This window comes from Eublepharis macularius, chromosome 2 (genome assembly GCF_028583425.1).
Source record: "Eublepharis macularius isolate TG4126 chromosome 2, MPM_Emac_v1.0, whole genome shotgun sequence".
Taxonomy (NCBI): Eukaryota; Metazoa; Chordata; class Lepidosauria; order Squamata; family Eublepharidae; genus Eublepharis; species Eublepharis macularius.
The window spans coordinates 112,155,576-112,181,058 of record NC_072791.1 but is presented as its reverse complement, the minus strand read 5'-3'; the positions used below and the strand labels follow the sequence as shown (position 1 = coordinate 112,181,058).

The 25,483-nt window shown below is 41.4% G+C and overlaps 1 protein-coding gene across 1 annotated transcript in view; it reads left to right on the top strand.

Moving 5' to 3' along the window:
- DCDC1 (doublecortin domain containing 1) overlaps window positions 1-25,483 on the top strand; it is an 807,587-nt gene that overhangs the window by 132,385 nt on the left and 649,719 nt on the right. Inside the window, exon 8 of the mRNA XM_054969981.1 lies at window positions 11,909-12,079. Coding sequence (XP_054825956.1) covers window positions 11,909-12,079 — 171 coding nt within the window. The remainder of the gene's footprint in view (window positions 1-11,908; window positions 12,080-25,483) is intronic.

The window sequence follows — 25,483 nt, the reverse complement described above, 5'->3', positions numbered from 1 at the left end:
GTTCCATTCGTCTGTTCATGTTCGTTGTCGGGAATGAACACTGAACAGCCTGTTCGGGTTTTTTCCCCCATTCGTGCCCATGTCTAGTCCAAAGTCACCTAGAAGATTTCTTAGACAGTTGGGATTTGAACCTGACCTGCCCAGATTGTAGCCTGACACTAACTTCTATACCACACTTGCTTTCATAGGCTAAACAATAAAATCTTTTACATTGCTCTCAGTGTTTGAGCTCCCTGATTGAGGCTTGAGAAGGAAAAACAATCCTCAGTAGTACCACTCGTATAACATTTATAATTTTGAAGTCTTGGCAGTTAATTGGAAATGTACAATTACATGTGAAATCCTGCTGCAAGAATATGATTACATCCATTTAGTTTGTTGCAAAAACAACAGTTTCTTGGGGCATATTGAAGAACAATTGTGGGATAAATTCACATATACTGTGGCACGCTTTGTCATTATGGAGTTGTGTTTGTTGTTGAAGTGCAAAGTCAAGATGGTATTGTGAACCATATTGTTGGAGCTGTACTTAAAGCCATTAATCATGATAATAGTGGTTAAATATGGGTTGTTACTTGTCACAAAATATGTGGACAAGCTTTTGTAATCCAAATAGTAGCTTAAAAAGCAGAGTGCTGCGCATTCTCTCTTAGCTTTTCAAAAAGTTGATCTAGCCATGATCTAGTAGTGAAACCACTACTAAGTACCATTGATTGTGATGGCAGTGTTGAATATGTGTTCATAATACAATTAAAAAATGCTTAAGGGGACTCTGCCTATGTGATTTTATTCCTAAAGGCCACCACAAGTTGCTTGATTTTACTTATCATGGTTCTGATATCATTTTCCCCATAACCATTTAACATATTGAGGTAGCTACCAGAAATGTATCACCAACTTAGGGGAACAAAATTCAGGTCCAGGAGCACCTTAGAGACCAAGTAGATGAACTAAGATGGAAATTCATTACAGTTTTTAAAAAGATACAGTGTGGAATTCCTGTCTGAATTGCCTGAATATATTGAAAGAAGAACTGAATAGTGAACTTTTAGTTCAGTTCTGCTTTTGCTTTTGAAGATATTCAAATATATTATTATTATTTTGTCATATAAAATATTTGGGGTGGTAGAAATAGGAAAGAAGCATAAAGTGTATTGGAAAACTACCAAATGTCCCCTGCAAATGGACCCTATTCAGAATCAGTAAGCGTATGATGAGTGAAGTGGTTTTGAATATCGGCTTTAGATTCCATGCTGTTACAAGGCCAGCCCCGAACATGGCAACTCTTATTTCCACACACAGTACCTCTTCACTCTCAATTTAACCCCAAAATCTGATGAACCCATTACTCCATACTTGATTTCATGGAACAAGGAGTAGATATAGTTACAAATGATCAATCACAAGCCGTGAAACAGAGCAGCAAGACATTAACAATTCACACCATTTTGGTCCACTTGCTCAAGCAGAAGATGTGCCAGCATTTTTAATGCGCAGTGACTTTGCTCAGTTTTAGAAAGGTATGACTCATGTTACATTTTATAAATGAAGGAATTTCATAGGATTTCATGCTTACTACCACTAAGTGTCAGAGTTTACAAACATCTAAACAATTAGTATAACCAGGTGTTACATAAAAACTACAGTGGATGAGCATCTAAATTTAATTTTGCCCAGGTAAACTAAAAAAAAAAAATGACCTCAGAAATATTTCTTCCCCAATATACCCTTGTTCTATTAGATTGGATTGTACAAATCAGCATCTTGTTCTGCAGTATTGTAACACAGTAGACCCCACAGGCATATGCCGTCAATTTAATGGGTTCAGTGAAGAAGCAAGGCAGCTGTGAAAGATTGCTTTAAGTACAGCAATCGTGTGCTTGTCATTCTGTTCAATACTGGAAAAATCCAAATTCGGGTAGGCATCAGTATTTAAGAAAATGACTGCTAAAGCATCTCTCATAAGTACCTTGGGGACAATAAGATTTGACATATAACACGTAAACAAAAGTACACAACAGCTGTTAGATTAGTTTTGTTTGAGTAAAATACGTCGGGATCATTTAAACATAGCATGTGTTCTCTCCATCAGTCAGGCTGAGTCTGCAGACCACACTTTTGAATATTGTACACCAATTTCTTTGAGCTCCAGTGCATAACTGTTACTAAAATAATATGAGAAGAATGCATTTAATTGTGTGGATCAGTTGAGAACTCTGACTGTTCATATGAAAAATAAAAACTGCATCGCCCATTTAAATTTATTTGATAAAGACTTTTCTTAATCTTCAAGGCTTTCTTCACCTTTGTTGGATTCTTAATATTTAATTAAATATTTTTCAATGAATTTGGAAAATATTTATTATATAGGTTTTTTATTAATGCCTGTGAGAGCAACCAAAGAGGCTGTGATCAGCAGCAGCACCAGGGTTTTCGGTGCCTGTGGCCGCGTGCACACACACACCAGCCTGTGTGATGATGGCACCTGTGACGTCATCACGGGTACATGCGCACTGTCAGCCCGATTGCTGTGGCGGGCAGCTTGGACGGCACGCGGGTGGCTTCCGAGCTCTCCTACTCGGTTGCCCTGTGCCGCCGCAGACGCCTGCCCGCGGCTGCTGAGCCCAGCCGGGGTCGTGTGCCGGCGGCAGCGGTGCAGGGTGGGAGGGCTAGGAGGCTGCAGTTCCATGGCGTGCTCTCCTGCCCCCCGCGCCTTCTCCGGCGCCCCCTCTGGCACCCCACACCCTGAGGCCATCGCCTACCTGGCCTCAATGGGCACGCCGGCCCTGGTTGTGATGACATGGAACGTATACAGAAGGCCGTAAACCCTGAGATAGATAGCAGCCATTACAGCAATTGCAGCAACTCCCACTTCAAATTTTTTCCCCCCAAGGCTCAGGGGGTCTCAGACAGACTGCAAATAGATTGCTAATTAATGGAAATAAAAGGAAGTTGTTTTATCACAATTTTAAAACTAGTTTTGTGGAACACAGTTAATAAGTTTAAATAAAGTTGAAGGGTTTCCTTGGGTTAGAGCCATGCTTCAGTGAATAGTTCCTTGAGCAAGAGGAAACTTCTGCTGCTAGCAAAATAGCTCTGCAGGATCCAGACCAATGAATTCCAAAATGAAGTCACTATCAGGAATGTATACCATATGAAATCTATCATTTCTACTTTATTTTGCAAAAAAAAAAATAGGGACAGAGAACAGATTAGTATCAGCTTTCTTATTTCCCTTTCTGCTGCCTGCTTCCAGAATCATCATGGTTGCTTATACCTCTCTGTCCACTTTTATAAATAGGGATTATGTAATGCATTTTTCCAGTTCTTTTCCACTGTACTAAAAATGAAGCTTTACTTATGAAGTAGAACTTTCCTGCTTTCACCTTCCCACTGTGCTTCAGAATACTGTCCTAAATGAGCTGTGGGGGTCTAAAGTGGGAGGCTGGATTGGTGAAAATCTCTTCCTCCATGAGTGACAGTTCATTCTGCTGGTGGAAGACAAGGGTTGTTCCAACCCAATATTCCTACATTGATGTCTTTTCTCCAAGGATTCTGATCAAAAATTACTTAGCCTTAGAAGTCTAACCAGAATGAAATCAGGAGCGTGCTCCCCCTCCCAACCTACCTAGTATGTATCACAGAGTTCATAGAGACACTTTTGGATCCTGGCCTATGGTTGGCGGCTCAGGTCTCCTGTCTAGCATGTGGCACTTTTTATCAGCTCTGGGTGGCTCACCAGCTACAACTGTTCCTCAAAAAGCATGACCTGCAACAGTGAACCGTGCTCTCTGATCCCATCTAAGTTAGATTACCATGGCACAGTATATGGGGCTACCTTTGAATCTTCAGTTGGCTCAAAATGCAGTTTCCAGGCTACTGTCGGGTGGTTATAGGATTCTATATTGAAAGATCTGCACTGGCTACCCATCTGTTTCTGGACACAGTTAAAAGTGCTATTTCTTACCATCACGTCTCTAAATGGCTTGGGGCCAGGGTATCTGAAGGATCACCACCTCCTATATTATTCAGCCTTCCAATTATAATCTGCCTTTCAAGCCCTGCTCTTTGTTTCCCCACCTTCAGAACTGAGGCAGGTAGTGACTAGAGATGGCATTTTCTATGGTAGCACCACACCATAGAGAGTCCCCTGGAGCCTACTTTATTTTCTGCTTCTGTTTTTATGCTGCTTCTGTCTAATGACTTATTTTTAATATTGTAACAAAACCATGTTAGCCACCTCAAGCAGGAATCATGAATTACTTTCCGCTTTTATTACACTACTGAGGAGAGACCCATTTAATTTTAGCGTTGTACCCTGTCCTATCTTGGGTAAAATCTTTATGCATGAAGTTTGGACACTAAGGGACAGTTTTAAAGTGCTGGATGGTAGGCTTGGGCTCTGTTCCACAAAGAGAGCTAGTGGAGTGCAGTGGCTACAGTGTCAGACTAGGATCACATTGGATTAGAGTCATGAACTAGAATCTCTGCCATGATAGCTTGCTGGGTGACCTTGGACTAGGCACACACACTCAACCTAACAGTAAAATATATTGTCGAAGGCTTTCATGGCCAGAGAACATTAGTTGTTGTAGATTTTCCGGGCTGTATGGCCGTCGTCTTGGTATTGTAGTTCCTGACGTTTCGCCAGCAGCTGTGACTGTCATCTTCAGAAGTGTAGCACTGAAAGACGGAGATCTCTTAGTGTCAACCTGCTGGCAAAATGTCAGGAACTACAATGCCAAGACCACAGCCATACAGCCAGGAAAATCTACAACTAACAGTAAAATAATTGAGAGGGGAACAGTGTAATTTGCTTTGGGTCCCCATTAGAGAGAAAGACGGTATAAATTAAGTAATACAAATTAGCAATAAATACATTATTTGAAGGAGTATTTTTACTTATGATAACTTTGTCCCAGAGATTTTAATAGTTTAAATTATATATGGATTTAATCCTCTGAATCAGGTGCTTCTGGGAGTTTCTCACACTGCTGCTTTGACAATTTAACAGAAAGGTAGAAGAATTTATGCAGAAGATCTATTGTGTCTTTCAAGCTGGCTGTGCAATAACACCATTTCAAAGACGTAGAGGGAAAGCACACTAGTGTGGGCCACACAGTATCAAATTCAAGAACCAACTGCACTAAAATATTTTTGCTTCTGTTCAAGGCACAAATTTCTTTTTGTCAAATATAGCATTGTTGAGTAAATATGTGAAAGAATGCAAGAATTTTTAAAATATTGGGAGTTAACTGGGGCAGTTGTGTAAATCTGCTTTGGAAGTAGGATGATACTTTGGTGACAAAGTACATACTTTGCATACTTCATGTCCGTGGTTCAATCTCTGACAATGCAGGGCTCATCTTGATATGATGGATGTCCCTGGGTTCACTCTGGACATGCATTGCCATTTTAAAAAGTAAATTCCCAAGTGACAACTCCTTTAAACTTCACAATGAGTGCCCAATTCTGATCGGTACCATAAAGCAACTGTGCTTTCCCCTCTGCACTGTTTTTCCTTCCTGAAATGGCACCGGGGTCTGTGAACAGGTAACTAATGCCCCCCCAGTGCTATTTCAGGGAGGAAAAGCAGCGTGGTGGGATTACTTCCTTCTCCAACACCACAGTGGTCCTGTGCAGAATCAAGCTTCTACAGCTAAGTTCAAAGGAATTCCCAGCTAGAGAAACCACTTTTAAAAATGGTGGTGTGTCCCTAGGATGAACCTGGGGATACCCTTCATGTCTAAATGGGCCCTCAGTGAAAAGTTTACTCGGCTGCAAATCTGAAGCACAGGTTTTTAATAAAAGCATTATAAAGTGAAAGACACTATTTTTGCCCTACTGCTTCATAAATGTCATATTTAAAATATATAAATTACTAGCAACAAAGCCCATTGTAGGAAAAAATACAACAGGCTCTAGAAAGGGGAGGGTGGGCAGGTGGGCATTCCCTCATCCTCTGTCACTGATCCCTGCCAGATGAAGGCAAGGGGAGGCAGGCATGGCCACCTCCTCTGCACCTGATCCTGGCCAGGTCAAGTGGGATGGGCATTGCCATCTACTCTACTCCTGATCCCGGCCAAGTGAAGGGGTGGGCTTTGCCACTTGCTCTGCGCCTAATCCTAGCTGGGTGAAGCGGGGGTGGGCATTGCCACCTGCTCCACTCCTGATCCTAGCTGGGTGAAGAAGGGATGGGCATTGCCTCCTACTCTGCACCTGATTCCCACTGGGGGAAGTGGGGGAAGGCATTGCAGCCTGCTCTGTGCCTGATTCTGGCAGGTTGAAGTGGGGGTTGGGCATTGATTCCTATTCTACACCTGATCCAGGTCAGGTAAAGGGGGGTGGGCATTGCCTCATGCTCCGCTCCTGACCAGGTGATGGGGGTGAGCATGGTCACCTTCTCCTTGCCTTATCTCTGCTGGTTGAAGTTGGGGTGGGCATTACCTCCTCCTCTGTGCCTGATCCAGGCTGGGTGAAAGGGGGAGGGCATTGCCTCCTGCTCCGCTCCTGATCCCGGCCAAGTGAAGGGGGCGGGAAATGTCACGTGCTCCTTGCCTGATCCCGACCGAGTGAAGGGGGTGGGCATTGCCATCTACTGTGCTTCTGATCCCAGCAGGGTGAGGGGGCAGGCATTTCCTCCTGCTCCGTGGCAGATCCTGGCTGGGTGAAAGGTGGGCATTGACACCTGCTCCACTCCTGATCTCAGCTGGATGAAGGCAGGGATGAGCATTGCCACCTTCTCCACTCCTGATCCCACCTGGGTGACGGTGGGGTGTAGGCATTGCCACCTACTCCACTTCTGATCTTGGCTGGGTGAAAGGGGGAGTGGGCATTGCCATCTACTTTGCTCCTGATCTGAATTGGGTGAAAAAGGGATGGGCATTTCCACCTGCTCTGCTCCTGATCCCAGCTGGGTGATGGTGGGGGGTGGGGGGCATTATCACCACTCCTGATCCCAGCTGGGTGACAGCAGAGGGTGGGTATTGGCCTCTGCTTTGCTCCTGATCCCAGTTGGGTAAAGACAGGGAGCAGGCATTGCTACCTGCTCTGCACCTGATCCCAGCTGGGTGAGGGTGACAGGCGGGCATTGCTTCCTGCTCCACACCTTATCCCAGCTGGGTGAATGCAGGGGGAAGGCATTGCCACCTGCTCCCCTCCTGATCTCAGTTGGGTGAAGGGCAGGTGGGCTTTCCCACTTGCTCCACTCTTGATCGCAGCTGGATGAAAGCAGAGGGCAGGCATTGCCACCTGCTCCACTCCTGATTCCAGCTGGGTGAAGGTCCAGCTGGCAGGCATTGCCATCTGCTCTGCTCCTGATCCCAGCCTGCGCTTCCCACCGCGGCATGCTCTCTGGAGGTCTAGGTGCCTCATCTGGGCTTCCTTCCAAAGCAGCGCCCTCTGGTGGTGCAACAGAGTAGGAAGTGAGTTGTCTTGAATATGCTTAGCCTTTTATATAGTAGGACTAGCTTAATACCCATGCTTCGCTACGGCATTTAACTACCTTAAATCCAGTTACTGCCTTTCTTCAACTGTCTGCAGTTTCCTTGACCTGATTTTGACCTTAGAACACAGAGTTCCACAGCTGACCAATCAGAGAGATGGGGGTGCAAGCAGGCAGGAGCCTGCCAGCCTAACAGGAAAGCCAGGCCCCACAGGGAGATTGGTAACCTGAGTGATCTTTTAGGGGAAGACTGGGAGGTGCATTTTACCTCAGGACACATTCAATGACTTCCAGTAGCAACTGTTTAGAATGTTGGGGTAAGGAGCAATCAGGCTGCATATGCAAATGACCTTGAAAAGCTGGCCCAATCGGGGAAGTGTGGCCAAGCTGGCAGTGCAGCCAGCCAGCCACACAGGGAAGCTGTATCCCTACTGGAAAACACATTTCCCGCCTTTTTATCCCCATAGGTGGCGAATTTCTTAAAGCCCCTTCTTAGTGAGCCTCTACATCATGAAAAGAATGTTCTCCCCAAATTTCATGGTTTTAGGTCCAGGGGTTTGGGCTGGGTGTTGATGAGTCAGTCAGGAGGACACTTGTCTTTATATGTATAGATAAATCTATAAGCACTACCTTTTGTTTGAAATCTGACTACCATAGTTTATCAGACTGTGCTATGTCTGGGTTTCCCATTCTTTTCTTTGATGTGCTCTCATGTGCCTATACATGCATGCACGCACGCACGCACGCACACACACACACATTCGTAAGTCACAATCCCATGATCACATTTTTCCTACCAAGCCAAGCATTTGCAAAGGGTGCATTTCATGGAGACTGTATAGTGCCATATTTCTTCCAAAAAGTAATTTATATATAGAAAGTCCAAACCCCTGGACCTAGAAATGTGAAATTTGGGGAGAATGTTCCTTTTGTGATGTAGAGGCTCACTAAGAAGGGATTTTAATAAATTTGCCCCCTAAGGGGGTAAAAAGGGGTAAAATGTGTTTTCCCATAGGGATACAGCTTCTCTGTGTGGCTGGCAGGCCTCTCCTCTGCCTGCCCCTGCCAACTCAGCCACTCTTCCCTGAGGTCATTTGCATATGCAGGCTAATTGGTCATCACTCCAACATTCTAAACAGTATGCACTTGCTGTTGGGAGTCATTGAATGTGTTCTGAGGTAAAAATACACCTCCCAGTCTTCCCCTCTAGGGTTGCCAATCTCCCTGTGGAGCCTGCGTGGCTGGCAGACTCCTGCCAGCTTACACCCTCCCCTGCCCTGATGGGTCAGCTGTGGAACTCTGTGTTCTGAGATACAAATCAGGTCAAGGAAACTGCAGACAGTTGAAGAAAGACAGTACAAGTCTCCTGAATAGGGATTGTATATAAAAGTCAGTATGGCAATTGAGTTTTTAAATGTTCATGGGGAGATGGTGCATGACCTTTCTAGGGGCCACTTCAATGTGAACCTCTCATATGAACCTGCCGAAGTGCCCACCACACCACCCCTCCCTCAGTCAAACTCCACCTCACACCTCTCACAGCCATCACCTCTTACTGCTTCCAAGAAGCCTTCTGGCAGATGTCCTGCAAGATACACCAATGCTAAAAGGAGGAAGCAACTAGAGATGCAGCAAAGAAATATGCACATCATAGTCCTGCAGTGCACCGAGCAGCAGTGGCCAAGTACCAGCAAGATCACTCCGAGGTGCACAGAGCAGCAGAGTCTCTCTATGAGGAAAGCAATCCTGGAAGACGAGTAGAGAAGTGCTCACTTCCATGGAAGATCAAGGCTCACAGGCATGGTTTATGGTCCTTCACTGCCTCTTAACCTCACCCATGCAGAAACACCCCTGTTCAGCATCTCAAAACAAAGCAACATGTCCCAAGTGCTGCAGAAGTGTAAGCTCATTGTTTGGGATAAGAGCACCATGGCACACAAGGAGAGTTTTGAGGCACTGAGCATAACCCTTAAAAATGTCAGGGGCAACAAGAGAGTGATGGAGGAGTCACCATGCTGCTGGCCGGAGACTTCTGGCAGACTCTGCCAGTAGTCCCAAGGGGAACTTGAGCTGATGAGGTTACCATGTGTGTCAAGACATCGTATCTGTGGCCCCTCACTGGGAAACTCTCACTAAGAAAGAACATGAGGGTTCACTTGAGAGGCGAGGTGTCCACTGGGGAATTCTCTGAACTCCTACTAAAAATAGGGGATGGAGAGTATCCCAAGTCCAAGGAAAAGGTGACCATCCTTACAGACCTGGGGTCAGTAGTAACGACCCTAGCAGACATAACAGCCACTATATACCCTGATATTGTCATTATCACGGAGAAGTCCATGGACTGGCTGTGCAAGTGTGCCATTATGACCCCCAAGAACGACAAGGCTGTCGTCATTAATGAAACACAACTCCCTCGAAGGGGCAGAAATGGAGTACAGATCTGCAGACTCGGTGGTGCAAATGGATGACGCAGTCTACTACCCCGTGGAGTTCCTCAACACAGCCCTCCTGGCTTCCCAGACCACAAGCTTTTCCTCAAAGTAGAGGCTCGAGTGATGCTGCTCTGGAATTTCAACCCACCCAAACTCTGCAATGATGATCAACAAGTGCCGGGGCAGATATTGAAGGTGGCAGGAATTGACTTGAGGGAGGACAGCTTCTCACATGCACAGTTCTACGTATCCTGCTCCAGAGTGAGCTCACCCAGCATCTTGGTTATCCTAGCACCTGATGGGAAAACCACTAATGCAGTCTACAAAGAAGTCCTTCAGTAGAAAAAGAAAGGTTGTATGTATTTTTCACTTTATTTATTGCTGTACAATCTTTTCCTTTTAAAATCTCTTCAATAAATGTTACATTTTGAAATTCACTTCATCAGTTTTCGACATCAACATGCTTCGCTTTATTCAAACACCTTTGTGAAGCTCAGGTACTATGCTATTATACTACAAAACCAACTCAACCCCCCCCCCCAACCCAAAAAATGTTACATACCCATAAGTATTATAACTGGATTTAAAGTAGTTAAATACCGTAGCGAAGCTCGGGCATCAAGCTATTAAAAAATAAAGACATGTTTCCACAAAAGTTTTGCTTCACATTGACTTCCTTACAACAGTGCTATTTTCAGAAGCATCCAGATGACATTGTCCTCTGTTTGTCCTACTTCTTTATTTCTCACTAATATCTTCACCTCTGAGATATTTACTCAACATTGATTTGGTACAACATTGTGGAAAGATTGCAGTCAAAACACCTTTGGACACAATGAGAATGAAAAGGTGTACAGTTTTGTAGATCCTGTCCACATCATAGCCATTTTCATTTGCTTAGCCCCTGCTGCTGCCCCTGCACACACACTAGAAGACTTTTGGGGGGCTTTTTAAAAAAGAAAATTGCTAGAATGCTAGAGCCCTATAATGACCTTATGATGACATGATCGAATAGTTCCCAGCTTTCATTTTTTGAGTAAGCATATTTCTTTTCATTGCATAGTTGTAAAGGGAAAGTTCAAGCTGCATTATTGTGAGGTAGAATCTAGTAATTTCTGATTTTTAAAAAATTCCTCTCGTGTAGGTTGGGAAACAGTGGGTGTGAGGAGCCAAGGGAAGAAAAATGAAAGGAAACTGTTATGTGGATGCTGTCACTACTACAAATGCCTCTGCATTTGTAGCAGCAAGAGCTACACAGAGAATCATCTTGTAGTAGCAGCTCTGGTGTGGGGCCCATCTAGTTCTTTCCAAATTCTGGGGAAAATTCTCCAGCTTTACCAGAGTAGAACCAGTGGAGTTCACTCATTCTTATTGGAAATATGTAAGGCAATGAGATGTGCCTGTCCTTCAGTATCTGGTAGGAAATGATTGTAGAAAGAGAAAGCAGTGCCTGCATGTTTGTATAAATTGTCTCATATTGTCTTCCCTGTATGCTGAAAAAGCTATAGTGAGCAGATTTATTTGTTGAAAAAGTCACTGGTTTTAAACATTAGCAGTGAAAAAGCTAGTTCTTATTAAAAATACAAACAGTTTTATAAAATCAGCTGTATAGAATATTTGATCCATAAATATATACACTCCAAAACCGAAAACTATGCAGTGAAACAACATAGATCTTGCAATTTTATCAGGACAATGCCAGTAGATTTCAGCAAGGCTGGTTCCAACTCATCTGTGATAAATGAGAAGATAAGGCAATCAGTGCACACCATGACACTCTGTGCAGCTAGTTAGACACACTTCAAAACTATTCAGGTGTGCTCACAAGGCTTATGAGTCTTACATGGGGGGTGTCTCAATATAAATACATCCTTCATGGTGGCCACTAGAAACACAGAATCTGTTTTTCTAAGACTTAACCCAGGTCAGTTATAAATAATAGATGTTAAGAGTTCTGGGTCTGGGGATGCATTTCAGACTGTGTATTTCAGCTGGGTCAAAAGAATGCATGTTTCCTCTTTCCCTTGTATAGTTTCTTTGCTTGACAAATGCCTGCAAAATTCCATCACACCTTTGCACGGACCTCTTTGGGTCTCTAAGGGAGAAGGTTTCAGCCCCTTTGGAGCGAAGATGTATATCCAAGGAGTACTGTTGGCCTTGCACCAACGATTAAAGTCTGCAAAAAACTACTGTGAACAGGTGAGTTATCCAAAGTCTTTAAAAGGCTGCTTTTTGTCTTCATTTTAAAATGTACTAGTGGTGTAAAGACTGTGATTGGCACTGTGTCATAAGGAAATGTGACATGTATTGCATGAGCGCTTGTGCTCGATAGGTAGATGAAATGTTTCTCCTATAATCTCGCCAACAATAATGGAGCTAATTGTGTATGTCTTTCAGTATGGGGCATTATATGTCTAATCTTTTCTTGCTGCGTACTGTGCAGAAGAGAGACGCTTCTTATGTGGAAATTATATATAGCCATTCTGCATAGGATCACTAATAGTTAGGCATCTGTATTTTTAAAATAATCCATTTTGTTTTTTCCACAAGCATCGGAATAATAAGACCTGAAATAGTTATCTCTAACTATCTCTAAAAAAACATGTACATATAAGCAATCCTTTCTTTTCAGTTCAGTTATGATTTTATAAAGGGGCAGTCACCAGCCTTTTACAAATCAGACATGAGCAATTCATTAGGTATGTAAAATGGATATACATGATATATTCAGTACATATCATTTATTTGGGGTGTGTTTATAGATGAAGGTTATCCAATGTACATTGTATTTTGTAGGGTTTCAGTTTACATTATGTCTATATGTTATTTTAACCATCTAAATATGTGTGTTTAAAAGTTTTTGGGTTGATGTATATGTGTGATTGACCTGAATAAAAAAATCAATATAAAATGTGTATGCCTTTTCAGAATTGCTAATTCTGAATGTTGTAATTATAATTTATTTGAAAATAGTAGACAGGAAGCTTGATTAGAATGAAAATGAGGATTGTATCTGAACTGAGGAGAAAAGATTAACAAAAGAGCTCAGGCCATGCACTAAGAGATGAATGCATCACACTCAGTCTGCGCGAGGAGGGGGAGGAAGAAGTCAATGTCAGTCATTCTGTTTATACAGCACCTCCTGCTGTTGGATCCATAAAGAGAACTGAGCAGTTTCTTTGGGGAAAAAAACTCTTTTAAATTCTGAACTAATGGTGATCTATAACAAGTAATCAAGAAAATAGAACAGGGCACAATAGTTGAAATAAAGCGTATTTTGGAAAACATTGGCCCATTTTAACAGTGTAAAAAATCCACAAAGAACTCTTATTTTTAAATTGTTTTTTTATGTATAAAGCAGTTTTGATTTACAGCACAGAGAAGAATAAATGTTTTATCCCTTAAAGACAAAGCTTTCTGTTATGACAAAGGCAAAACTTTCTGTTCTTTTACAAGAAGCACCTTTATTTATTAAGTTAGAAAACATTTCAAAAACCAAATGCATGAATTTAGAGCAAAACATACTCAAAGACAGAATGTTAATTTGCTCTTCAATTAACTAAGGTTCATATGATAGTAACAGAGTGAAGTTATGAAAGTGATTCTGAGACTTGTTTTCAAAAGCACTTCTGTAATTTTTAAACTTGAAGTTTTACAAGTACAGAAAGCAAATGGTAAGCATCTTGGAATTTTAAAGGATTGACCAATAGGATCCATTATATTCCTTGCCAATTTTAAATTACTGCTGCAAGAATACATGATACCACTTAGATTTGTGTTCAATAACTAATTGTTGCTAATGATTTTAAAACTAGAATGTTAAGCACTTGACATAATTGTAATTGTTTAGTTCTACTCTGTAATATCATTTCAGAACTATCAATTTTTCTGTAAACTGCGTAAAACAAAAAACTAGTTGTGGCCTAAAGCACATCATCCAGGAAGAGAAGAAAAAACATATATGCAGTGCAGTGCAAAAATGTACTTAATTTATAATTGTAGGTTAATTTATAATTGTAAATCCCTATGCATTTTGCACATTGCTTCATTAGGGGATCTATAAAGGGGTCATCAGACCTAATAGATCCCCTGACAAAGCAGTGTGCAAAATGCATAGGGATCTACAATTATAAATTATATTTATTTCCCCACTGCATTATTTTCCCCTTTCTGTTCCTGGATTCTGTATTGGTGTACCTCCTTCTTCTGTTTCTAAAGTGCGACATGCAATACCCAGCATACAAACCAGGGATTTTTCAGGCAGGCTCTTTCCCAATTATATTTCCTTATCTCACCCCTCCCCTCCCTCATCAACAGCTTCTGTTAATTAGAGGTCTCAAGTATGGTTCAGAGGGGGTGGGAAAACTGGAAGATCTGTAGACTCTCTGTGCATGCATGGAAATTATTGTGTATTATCTTGTAGCCATGACAGGCAATCTTAGGGTTGCCAATGCCAACACCCCCACTGGGGACAGGGGATTCCTTCCTTTTCTTTTTCTGCTGCCATTTTTGCTACAGCAGGAGAATCTTTTTTAAAAAAGGCCAACAGTATGATGTGAGCCAACAGTATGATGTGAGTTCCATGGAAAACCTGGAAATGATTTCTGTCCTCTCTAGGAATCACCAGAAACTCTATGGTTTTGTTTCTGGTGATAAGAGAGACATGACATCACTTCCGGGTTTTCTCGGAAGTAACATCACACTGTTTTTGACAGTTACCCCCATATGTCCTTACCCTACCCCTCTCTGTCTCTGTCATCCCAGTCTACTATGTCTGGTAACCCTAGGCAATGTACTGCACGGCTGTGACCTGTCCCTTTCAGAAGCAGCCTCTCCTGGTACAGAATGCAGTTCACAGCTGTGCAATTTCCACCAATGGTGTTTTAATCTTGGCTAGGAGGTTTTGTGTTTGTTTATACCAGATCACCTTTGCAAATAGGAGGATGGCTATGCTGGCATATTTAGAGAGGTGTCAACAGCAGTTGTTCTGTGTATTTTCCTCACCTTTATTAAACTAGTCCATTAGGTCAGAATGTGTTAATGGCTCTTGTTTTGAGAGGGCAACTTTGTTAAGTACAATATAATGTGATATGCTGAACACAAGGTATATCTTCACTGTTGAAACTGGAGGTTTTTATAGCTATACTCTAAATATATTTTATCTAAATATATTTTCTTTTATTTTTATCCTTTAAAAATTAAATAATGCATGAAAAATGTTGAAGAGATAGCTATTTGTTTTGCCGTATTGGGTTTTGTTGAAGCATGGTGACAAAGCAGCTACTAAGGATATAGTGCAATAGAAATAAGAGTGCTGCAGATAATTGCATTAAAATGTTTGCTCTAAGTGTTAATCTGTATCAACATGCACAGATTTCAATGGCAACAGCATACATTATGTCTCCTAGAGGTGTAGTTGAGCTTCCAGCAGTACCGTGCATGCTGTCAGGTTGTTATATCTTGCCCTCTTAGGTGCAAGGATCTTAGTGAAATCAAAATAGTCAGTTCAGAAAGAACCACTTTCTGCTCCATGTCCACTTCATAAGAAGCATAAATCTTTAATTACCATTTACTGAAGATGTGTAGTAAACTAAAGAAATAAAAAAAATCTCTTTGAGAAGGATTCTTGTGACTCTCTGGTTGTCTTATTTTCATTCTTATTTCAAAATATGTAGAGCATTCTAATAGATTTTACGAAATGAAAACATTATAAAATAATAGGACTGAGTGCATGCTTTACAAGCTATTTCCTAAAAATCTCTGAACGCACTTGAGAACGGGAAGTTTGTGAACCATAAGTATTTTTACATCTTAAGTCTCTGTAAAGGATGTGTGTGTTCAAAACTGTCCTTTTCATGATAGGTGCATCTAATTAGATCTCAAAGTGAAGTTTTTCTTGTATATTCTGTAACCACAAAACTCGTGATAAAGCTAATAATGTTACTTTTGTACTACATATTTAAACAGAGGTACCTGTAAGGTGAAATTATTCAAAGTAATGTCAAGAATATTAAAATTCATTAGTAAGTGTGAAAGAAGTATAAACATGCAAGCATGGAGTGCAGTTAACACTTCTCAGTGAAGGGGCCTGTCTTGTCTCATTAGCATTCTTGATATGTAGTTATGCTGTTGGTGGGGGTGTAGAACAGGAATGTCATTGTGCTGAGCCCCAGTGTTTGGGGACAAACACTGCTGTGGAAGGAACGTGTGAAAAGGCCATAGTACTGTCAGTGAATGAGGAAGCCTGTGCATTCCCTCCACTTCAAGCAGGGAAGCTGTCATTCACATTTGCAGCACAGCTAAACAGAAGCCCAAATAGAAGGCTGAAATAATTTTTAAAATGATATTAATGATTTGTAACCATTTTCTTTCTTTAGAATCATCTAGTAAGTAATTAGTTCTGTCACTAAGATCAATGAGATACACAACATGAGTGAAGTGACAAAAAGGGTAAATGGTGGATCTAATAAAAGCTATTACTGTAGCCATTTTGTATTTCTCATAATGAGAGGAATAAAAATAATCAATACATTGAACTTAAACTAGTATCTGCTATGAACGAAATAAAAATGTACCATTTCTAGCCTGTAAAACTGATCCAGCTTTCTCAGAGACATGCTAGAACTCCATAATAACATGAGAATTGCCAGAGAATTGTTATATAGCTTGCATAATTTTTAAAAAGAGTATTCTCTTCAGCTGCAGACCAAAGAGTTTAAGCCAAGTAATTTTTAATGTGAAAAGCAGAATGAGAGAGATGGGTTAATTGATTAAGCTGTAGTATATTATGTGGTGGTTTTAAATACTGAAAGAAGTAACAAACATATATTTTGAAACTTTAAATTTTACTAAGACAATAATGGCCAGATTCTTCGTAGTCTCAAATTCTATCTACTATGAAGCCACCATTAAAAGAAATCATAATGCCACTGTTTTAATTTATATGCAAATTATTTATCTAGGTGCAATTTTTAGTAGTTGGAACAGTTTCCCTGTATTCATTTTCTGTGTGCACTTACAACTGGCTCTGTATTTTTTTGAAATGCTTATTTGTTTAGCGACAAGGTAAAACATTGTTGTATAACATTTGTTTGAAATTATTTCACTTGACTCAGATCATGTTTTCAATGGCTAACAGCTGCTTTTCATAATATTCCTTGGTGTTTTTTTAATCATCTGACTGACTATGCTATGGTTACTACCCAAGCTATAGCTGATATCAGCTATGCATATTAATACTTATATTGAATTTATCAGTATTCAATGTATTAACCCCAAAAGAAGATGATCTTCTGGGTAAGGTGATCCCCCTAAAACAAGGTTATACACAAAAGGCTTTTTTATTGCTGTAATTTTACCGTGAATGTGATGGCTTTTTTCCCACATGTGCAGTCAGCACATGTGGGAAAAAACCTAATCTTCCTTTCAGGTAGATAGGGTTGTATAGTTTGTGCATTATTTTTATGGAAGTTCCTTTCTGTGGCACTTTCGAAAGTAGATTTTGTACACTGGCTGTTCTGTGTTGATATTTCACACATTAACTTAACATATAATTAATTTAGCTTTTAAATGCATAGTGCTGTAGAGATATGATGAAATTATTTGAAAGCATAGAATGCAGTTCAAAATGACATTATTGTTCAATACTGTTGCAGAAGATTTCAGTGAAATAGTTTTTCAGTGGATTACTGTTCCTAAAAAATTCATAGCATTGACTAAAGTTTTCTAAACTTTCAATGATGTAAACATAACTGAGCACAATATTGCAAGCATGATAACTATTACAGCTTTTCTGTACACAAAAAGGAAGTGGGGCATAACAACTCTTTGGATAATATGGAATAACCTGTGAGGAAAGATGAAGAATTTCCAATAATAATCCTATATTAAAGGAAACTTTTAATAATATTACTTTCTGTAATATAGCAGCATAGCATTTTATTAAAAGAACATAAAATATTGTTGCTGTAACTTTGAAATGGGGGGGGGGGAAATCCTTTCTTGAGGTTTTTGGAAAGTGATTTTTGTCAAGTTGCTTTATGGAAATGAGCAATGCCTGAACATTTCCCTACAACCAAGCTTCATTCTAGTTACCCAAAGTATTTTAAGTACCTTAAACTTGTGTCTTTTCCAAAGTGTCATGCCTTGAGCAGGCCTAACATCAGTTAAATGAAGTGAAAATTGCATTCTTGTCTTGATAGAGATGAAAATGGATTTCTGGTCATGAAATAGATGTAGTTGTCACTTTTTAAAAAAGGTGTCAGCAGTTTGCTTCAGCGACTAAGGTGCCAATTCAGTATGACAGTAAACTTGTGATCTGAGCAATCAATAAAATGCTTCAATAACTTCTGCTTCATTACACTTATAATAAGAAGCTATAGATCTGTGGCACATAAAATGTTGATAAAGGGAATATGTGGATATGTGGGGACTGGCTGTGAAATTTTGTCTTAGGAACAGAGTAAGTACAATGTTGCCATCTACAGTTTGTGTATAGGCAATTATTTGAAGAGGAAAAGCTTCAGTTATAAATGTAAGCTTTGGTATTGAAAGCTCTGTTTATTTTCTATTGATGGTGTTCATGTATGTGGCCTTGTCAGAAAATTGTTTAGGTCATAGAAAATAAGGCATTCCCACTTTGAATAATGTGTGGGATGCATGTTTTCCAATTCTCATTTTAATGGCCTTGAAATTAGTTTCTAGTGTGAAAGTATTTTTACTGTCACATGCTGTGATAAAAATGTAAGATCTAATGATTTCATTTAGCCATTAAGTAATAGCCTTATAACTATCAGATGCAAAATGCACATTATTAGCAGTATGATTGATAGGGTTCAGATGATGCCTGAGGCTTACATTTTGTTTGGTAATTCCCTAGGGAAATAGAAATAATTTTATATTTCAACTGAACTTTTAAAAGTATAAATATGATATATGTGTTAACAAAGTAAAAATGATATAAGGATTTAAGCATTTTTTCTTTTAAAAATTGTGAATCCTTTGTTACAGCATGTTGTGAAAAACTTAACTTCAGCAGTGATCCTAAGGATGCTTGATCTTGTATAAATAGATCCAATTTCAATCATAATTAAGGAATGGGGTCTTGTTAAGCTGAGGTCCTTTCTCCACTTACCTGTTGTTAAGAAAGGAGGGCCATGCATAGGGAGACTATCTGAATATTTGATTGATTTTCCTAGGGTTGCCAACTCTGGGTTCAGAAATTCCTAGAGATTTGGGAGGGCATAGCTTGGGGAGAAGAGGAACCTCAGCGGGGTATAATACGATAGAGCCAATCTTCCAAAGGAGCCATGTTCTCTAGAGTAACTTATCTCTCTAGTCTGAAGATCAAATGTAATTCTGGGAGAATCCCAGGCCCTACCTGGAGATTGGCGACCCTATTTCCAGTCATTCCAGCCATCTTTTTGCTTACAGACTAACAATGCAATCCTATGAAGAGTTACTCCAGTCTAAGCCCATTGAAGTCAATGGGCTTAAACTGGAGTAACTCTCCATAGGATTGTACTGTAAGTGTATTAGTGTGGAGGCATTTCTGAAGATCTACTACTGTACTCAGAACAGATGAACTGAATTGGAGGGGTGGGGCCATGCTGTTGTGGAAAATACTATAATCTCCAGAGGTGCAGAGATGCTAGAGTCAGAGGGCTTTACAGTAAAGCATTTAGCCTCCTCAAACACTCTGTGTGCTACTGCCTGGAGATGACAAAAAACAGTTGAATTCTTGCCCAAATGAATATTTTTCTCAATACCTTGCAAGACACAGGAAGCTCTAGGGTAGTTGTAGTGTGGTTTTCAATTCCTGTTTCCCAAGTTCCACCTTAGTTACATTTTATTCCATATGCACTGGAACTATTTGAACCCAGGCCCTGTATGGTTATATCTATTAGAATCATGTGTGTATTAACACATGTTTGTGTATGAGAAGGGAAACGGTTCCTGTGATGCAGCAGTAACAATTGATAGAATTGATGACATGGTTAATAAACAGGCATAACTGTTATTTATACTTGCTGGTTTTATATTTTTATGCTATTGTATCTTATACTGCTTTTCTCTGTTTCTTCCTGCTGTTTTTATGACTGAGACATTGAATTAATTTTTAAACAGCTTTATTGATTATTTCATTGTATGCAACCTTTTGCACAGTACAGGGGAAAGCAGCTAACAATGTATATAAAATTTTAGAAAGGCATGCCAAATTTGACCTTGTAGAGTGCCTTGAAAAATAAATAAAATTGGATTTACTTTCAATAATATATAAATGAATATATTATTAATTGTTTAATTTAATAGGGTGGCAATAGAGCTTTGTTTAAGCAAGGTCTATACAGTCTATATAGTATTCGAGTTAAAAAAGCCCAAATCCATCGGGACTATAATACAAGTATATACTCTTAAATTCATACTTGAAATTTGCAGTTTCAATCCTGTTTCTCAAATGTGGATTGTATTGAAGAAATATAATGCCTCACACTGCTTTTACTGCATCCTTTTTAGTCTTATCACTTTAAGTTTTAATTTAATCCTTTAGAAAAGGTACCAAAATCAATTCACAGTATTTTTTGATTACATTGAAAGGAAATTATTGCATTTTAGTGCCTTGAACATAATTACAGAATTCTCCTGTTAAAGTAGGATTTGACATATTTCCTTTAAATTATTCAACCACCTACAGGCATTATTGCCTCTGACTCTTTTGAATTGAGAATAAATTTTATAGAGTTACAACAGTAAAGTGTTTGATAGATCCCCTGAACAGCTTCAACACCCACAGGTATTATTTGTAAGAAAACAATCATGCAGAGTCTTCAGCTGGTTAGAGAGGGCAAAGCATTCCATCTTCACCTGACATCCTATCTGTTCTGTCGACATTGTGTGCCCCCTGCCTTCCACCTACTCCTTCAGAAACAATGTTCACAGGAAGAGGTTTGTGTGAATGGACAAGAATGTGTGTGTTTGTATGTGTGTTGAAGAATCCTAACACTACAGAAAGCCACATTGTTAAGAAGGAAGAGAAAGGCAACAAGAAAACTGCCTGGAGGATTGATTAGTATTTTGCACTTCCTCTTCGAATGAATCAATGTTACCTTTGCCTTATATACTCAAGCATAATTATTTAGAACTTTGAAATGAGATTGATTACAGGAAGAAAAAAATCCAAACTAACATGTTATTGGGGGGGTCTTAATTTCTGGGCTTTATCCATTTATCAATTTTGTAACAATATACCAAATATTATGTGAAAAATGTCAAAAATCAAGTTCCAGCAGTTTTGGCATTGGTTTTGATATCCAAACCATTTGATATTGTGTGCTTAATTGAATTCTGTTATATAAAATATATATTCATCATTTTTATTAATAGCAGCCCCTAACAGCAGTGACTAGAACTCCTTTATATGAGATATTTTAATATAAATCTAATTTTGTGTGTGTGTGTGCACGCGCACATGTGTGTGCGTGCGTGAGCACCATCCTAAGCAGTTCTGCTCAGCATCCTACTTGGTCTATTCAGAGAGGCTTACTCCCAAGTAAGTGTTCTTAGGGTTGCAGCCAAGGCTGAAATTCTAAGAAAACTAAGCTCCATTGAATAACATGGAACTTTGTTTTGAGTGAACATGTACAGGATTGTACAGTTATAGAAGTTCCATCCTGCCAGCAGTCTGATCTGCTGATTCTGGTTGCATTTTGGTGTCACAAACAAACCAATATTTTTGACAATAATGAGCAAGGAGTTCCTTGGGATTGCATGCTGCTTTCCTCTCTCCCTTGAATTCCATGCTCATGTCGATGTCTTCTTGGTTCCTGTGTCCACTAACTTTTACATTTTCATCTCAGCTTTCTTTAAAAGACTCAACTATTGCTCTCTTCTGCTTTAATCACAATTTGTTGTGACATCTGCATCGGTCAGGTGAATAAATTTTGAGTTATTTCCTGCCTACAACCAGAATTCTAATTTAGAATTAAGCTACAGTTTAGAATCCTGGTCCAAGTAAACCTGCTAATGTGGTTGGTGGAATGGTACATTGTAGGGAAGTTTTGAAAATTGCCCTGTTCTTCAAACAATAGAAAAGAGCAAGAGTACAGTAGCACCCTTAAATTTGTGTTAGGGTATGAGTTTTTGTGAGCCACAGCTCATTTGTTCAAATAACTGAAGATATCTGAGGAAGTGGGTTGTGGCTCATGAAAGTTCATACTCTAACACAAATTTTGTTAGTCATATAGGTGCTACTGTACTCTTGCTCTTTTCTACGGCTTCAGACAGACTAACATGGCTACCCATCTTGATCTGCTCTTCAAAGAAAGCAGAAGTTTACTGTGTGGCAGTACTGGGTTTGGCACTACACTTGTACATAATTTTAAAGGTTCTCTCCTGGTTATTAATATTTTCTTGAAAGAAGTTAGTGGCATGGTTACTTCTTAAATCAACATTTCTTCTCTATTTAGAATAAGTAAGAAATGTCTAGAAGTATTGTCGAAGGCTTTCACGGCCGGAGAACGATGGTTGTTGTGGGTTTTCCGGCCTGTATTGCCGTGACCACGGCAATACAGCCCGGAAAACTCACAACAACCATCAATGTCTAGAAGTGTTTGGAATATGCTTTCTTCTCATGCATTGTTCACAGCACTGTCAGTGACACCGACGGATCACTGACATCGCCTCCCTGCCAGCCGTGGCAGCATGGACAGAACCCCTTCTCCTGGTGCAGAGGTCCCATTAAGGACCGTAGAAGGCCACGGCTGCTGAGAAAAAGCATGGTCCGGCCATGGCGGGTAGCTGGCACTGATGCAGATCCCTCTCCACCCCAGTGGGAAGAGGAGCCGACGCACCCCTGGCCAGGCAGGACAAGGTCACAACATAAGGCCCCTCTCCACCCTTGTGGGGAGAGGAGCCAACGAACCCCTGGCCAGGCAGGACAGGGTCACAAAATAAGGCCCCTCTCCACCCAGGTGGGGAGAGGTGCTGACAAACTACGAACAAAGTGTCAGTTCTAGGGATGACAGTCCATGGCAGATAGATCCCTAAACCCCTCACAGCAAGCACTCCAGGGTCTTGGATGAAAAGGTTTTATTATAGAGATCCATTAAGTTCACAGGTACAGGTACATCCAAAGATGAGTAAGTTAGCAGGAATGGGGTTACAAACAGATGCACTTGGATATAAGGAGCATGATTTCCCCCTCCCCCTTGAACAGTTAGCAACTAGGCGCGAAAATCCCAAATTCTCCTAAGATTACAAGGAATTCAACTCCCTCTGTCTCTTGTGAAGAGTTACAGTATAGTACAATTTTAGTGTATGTGCTGCCGAAGCGAGCAAATTAGGTTTTTTGTTATCTGATACTGATTCTTTTGTCACCAGCAGAGTATCCCTGTTTGCCTTAGCTGCAAAAAAGATAAGGGCCAAGATTGTTTCCTCAGAAACCTAACTTTTCTCATAACTATCTGGTATTTATTAAGGTCCCATTTTAATTGTATTTTATTTTTATTATTTTAATATCTGTATTTTATGCTCATAAAATAGATTTCTATTTTTACTGTTTTTAACTTTGTATTGTGATGGCCTTTGGCCATATACAATTAAACCTTCTTGCACTTGCAGTATAGTACAAGGTCAACAAGCAGACTCCAGAGATAACAGGCTCAGCATTAGTACTTTTGTTTTCAGGCAGGCCAAAGATGGCATGGATATAATGGTTACAGTATATGAGCATAATATGAGAGCATACAGGTACACAGTGTGGTCAAATCAGTACAGAGAACAGAGAATATATGAATGACATGGATAAATGGTAAGCAGACATGACACAAGGCAGGAAAGGATCGCTGAGTGAGTCCCCTCTTCACCCCGGTAGGGAGAGGGGCTGATGCACCCTGCGCAATGCAAGAGAGGGTCACAAAATAAGGCTCCTCAGGTCTGAGAAGGTTGCGTCCACTGACAAAATCAATCAAGTCCAATCAATCAAGAAGCAGAGCAGGGCACAAGGCAAGGGCAGGTCAGGAGCTTCCAGGTGCAGCGCTCTGGTCACAGGGAGTGGCAAGCTGAGTTGCCTCCACACTTGGCTTCTTCAACTTCTCTCTCTTATACAGTCCTGATGAGGAGAAGGTGTTGTCTCTTTGCCTGATAGACCCAGCTGGTGCTGTGCCTGCAAACAAGCACTTTTCTTCTCTTCAACAGAGATTCCTTTGCTTTATTTTTCCTCTTCTCAGCTGGTCCAGGGCGCTCAGGTTTCTCTTTTGCTCTGGGGGAGTCTTTGTCTCCAACAGTCTCTGCAGAGGTTTCTGGCTGCTCCTGCTGAGTTTCCTCCAGAGCAGCAGCTGTCACGGCTGGCTCTGGCTCTAGAGTAGCCCCTGCTGGCTCTTCCTGCTCATCCTCTGAGGAGGACTCTGGAGCAAGAGGTAAGGTCGCCAGTCGAGGCTGGGGCTGACTCATGACACTGGTGGGGAGAGAGGGTGATGGACCTGGGGCCAAGCAGGACAGGGTCACAAAATAAGGGCACCACACTGAGACCATCTCATCTTACGCATGGGGCCCGTTAAGGTTACGGCTGCTGACAAAACCCACTGTCCAGCTGTGATGGGCAGATAGCAACAATGCAAACCCCCTCCACCCTGGTGGGGAGAGGGATCGACAAACTATGAACAAGGCAGGACACGGTCCCTAAATGAGGTCCCCCTCCACCCCAGTGTGGAGAGGGGCTGACGCACCCTGGGCAATGCAAAACAGGGTCACTAAATAAGGCCCCATGGGCCAGTGAAGGCTGTGACCGCTGACAAAACCCACTGTCCGCCTGTGGTGGGTGGCAGGAGTGACTGGGACAACAACACAGAACATGCTCAGAACAGCATCAGCCCCCCCCCCCCCCCGCTGCCCAAGAAGATGTGGCTGCCAACAAATCTCACTGTCCGGCCGTGGCAGGCAGATGGCAATGATGCAGACCCCCTCCAACAAGGCAGGACAGACTGACAAAATAAGGCCTCCACACCGAGACCAACAGGAACCTACAGAATCCACCTTCCGGACATGGCGGGTGGAACAGATAGACAAACTAAGGCCACCACAGGGAGAACAAGGAGCAACACAGCCGAAAAAGCCCCTCTCCCCTGGGAAGAGACCAACAGGGACAGCCAAAACCCACCATCCAGAGAAGGGAGGGACAGATGGACAGATATACTGATGCCTACCCCATGACCCACCTGCTGGCTGTGGCGGCAAGGATGGAGCCCCTTCGCCCCTGGCACAGAGGGCACAGGCGGTCCCGGTAGGGAGTGGGACCGTGGAAGGATGCGGCCACAGACATGACTCACCTGCTGGCCATGGCTGCAAGGACAGAGCCCCTTCGCCCCCAGCACAGAGGAGACAGTTCCAATAGGGAGTGGGACCGTGGAAGGATGCGGCCACAGACACGACCCACCTGCTGGCCGTGGTAGCAAGGACGGAGCCCCTTCGCCCCCGGCACAGAGGACACAGTCAGTCCTGGTAGGAAGTGGGACCATGGAAGTATGTGGCCACAGACATGACCCACCTGCCGTCCGTGGCGGCAAGGAAAGAGCCCCTTCGCCCCTGGCGCAGAGGAAACAGTCAGTCCTGG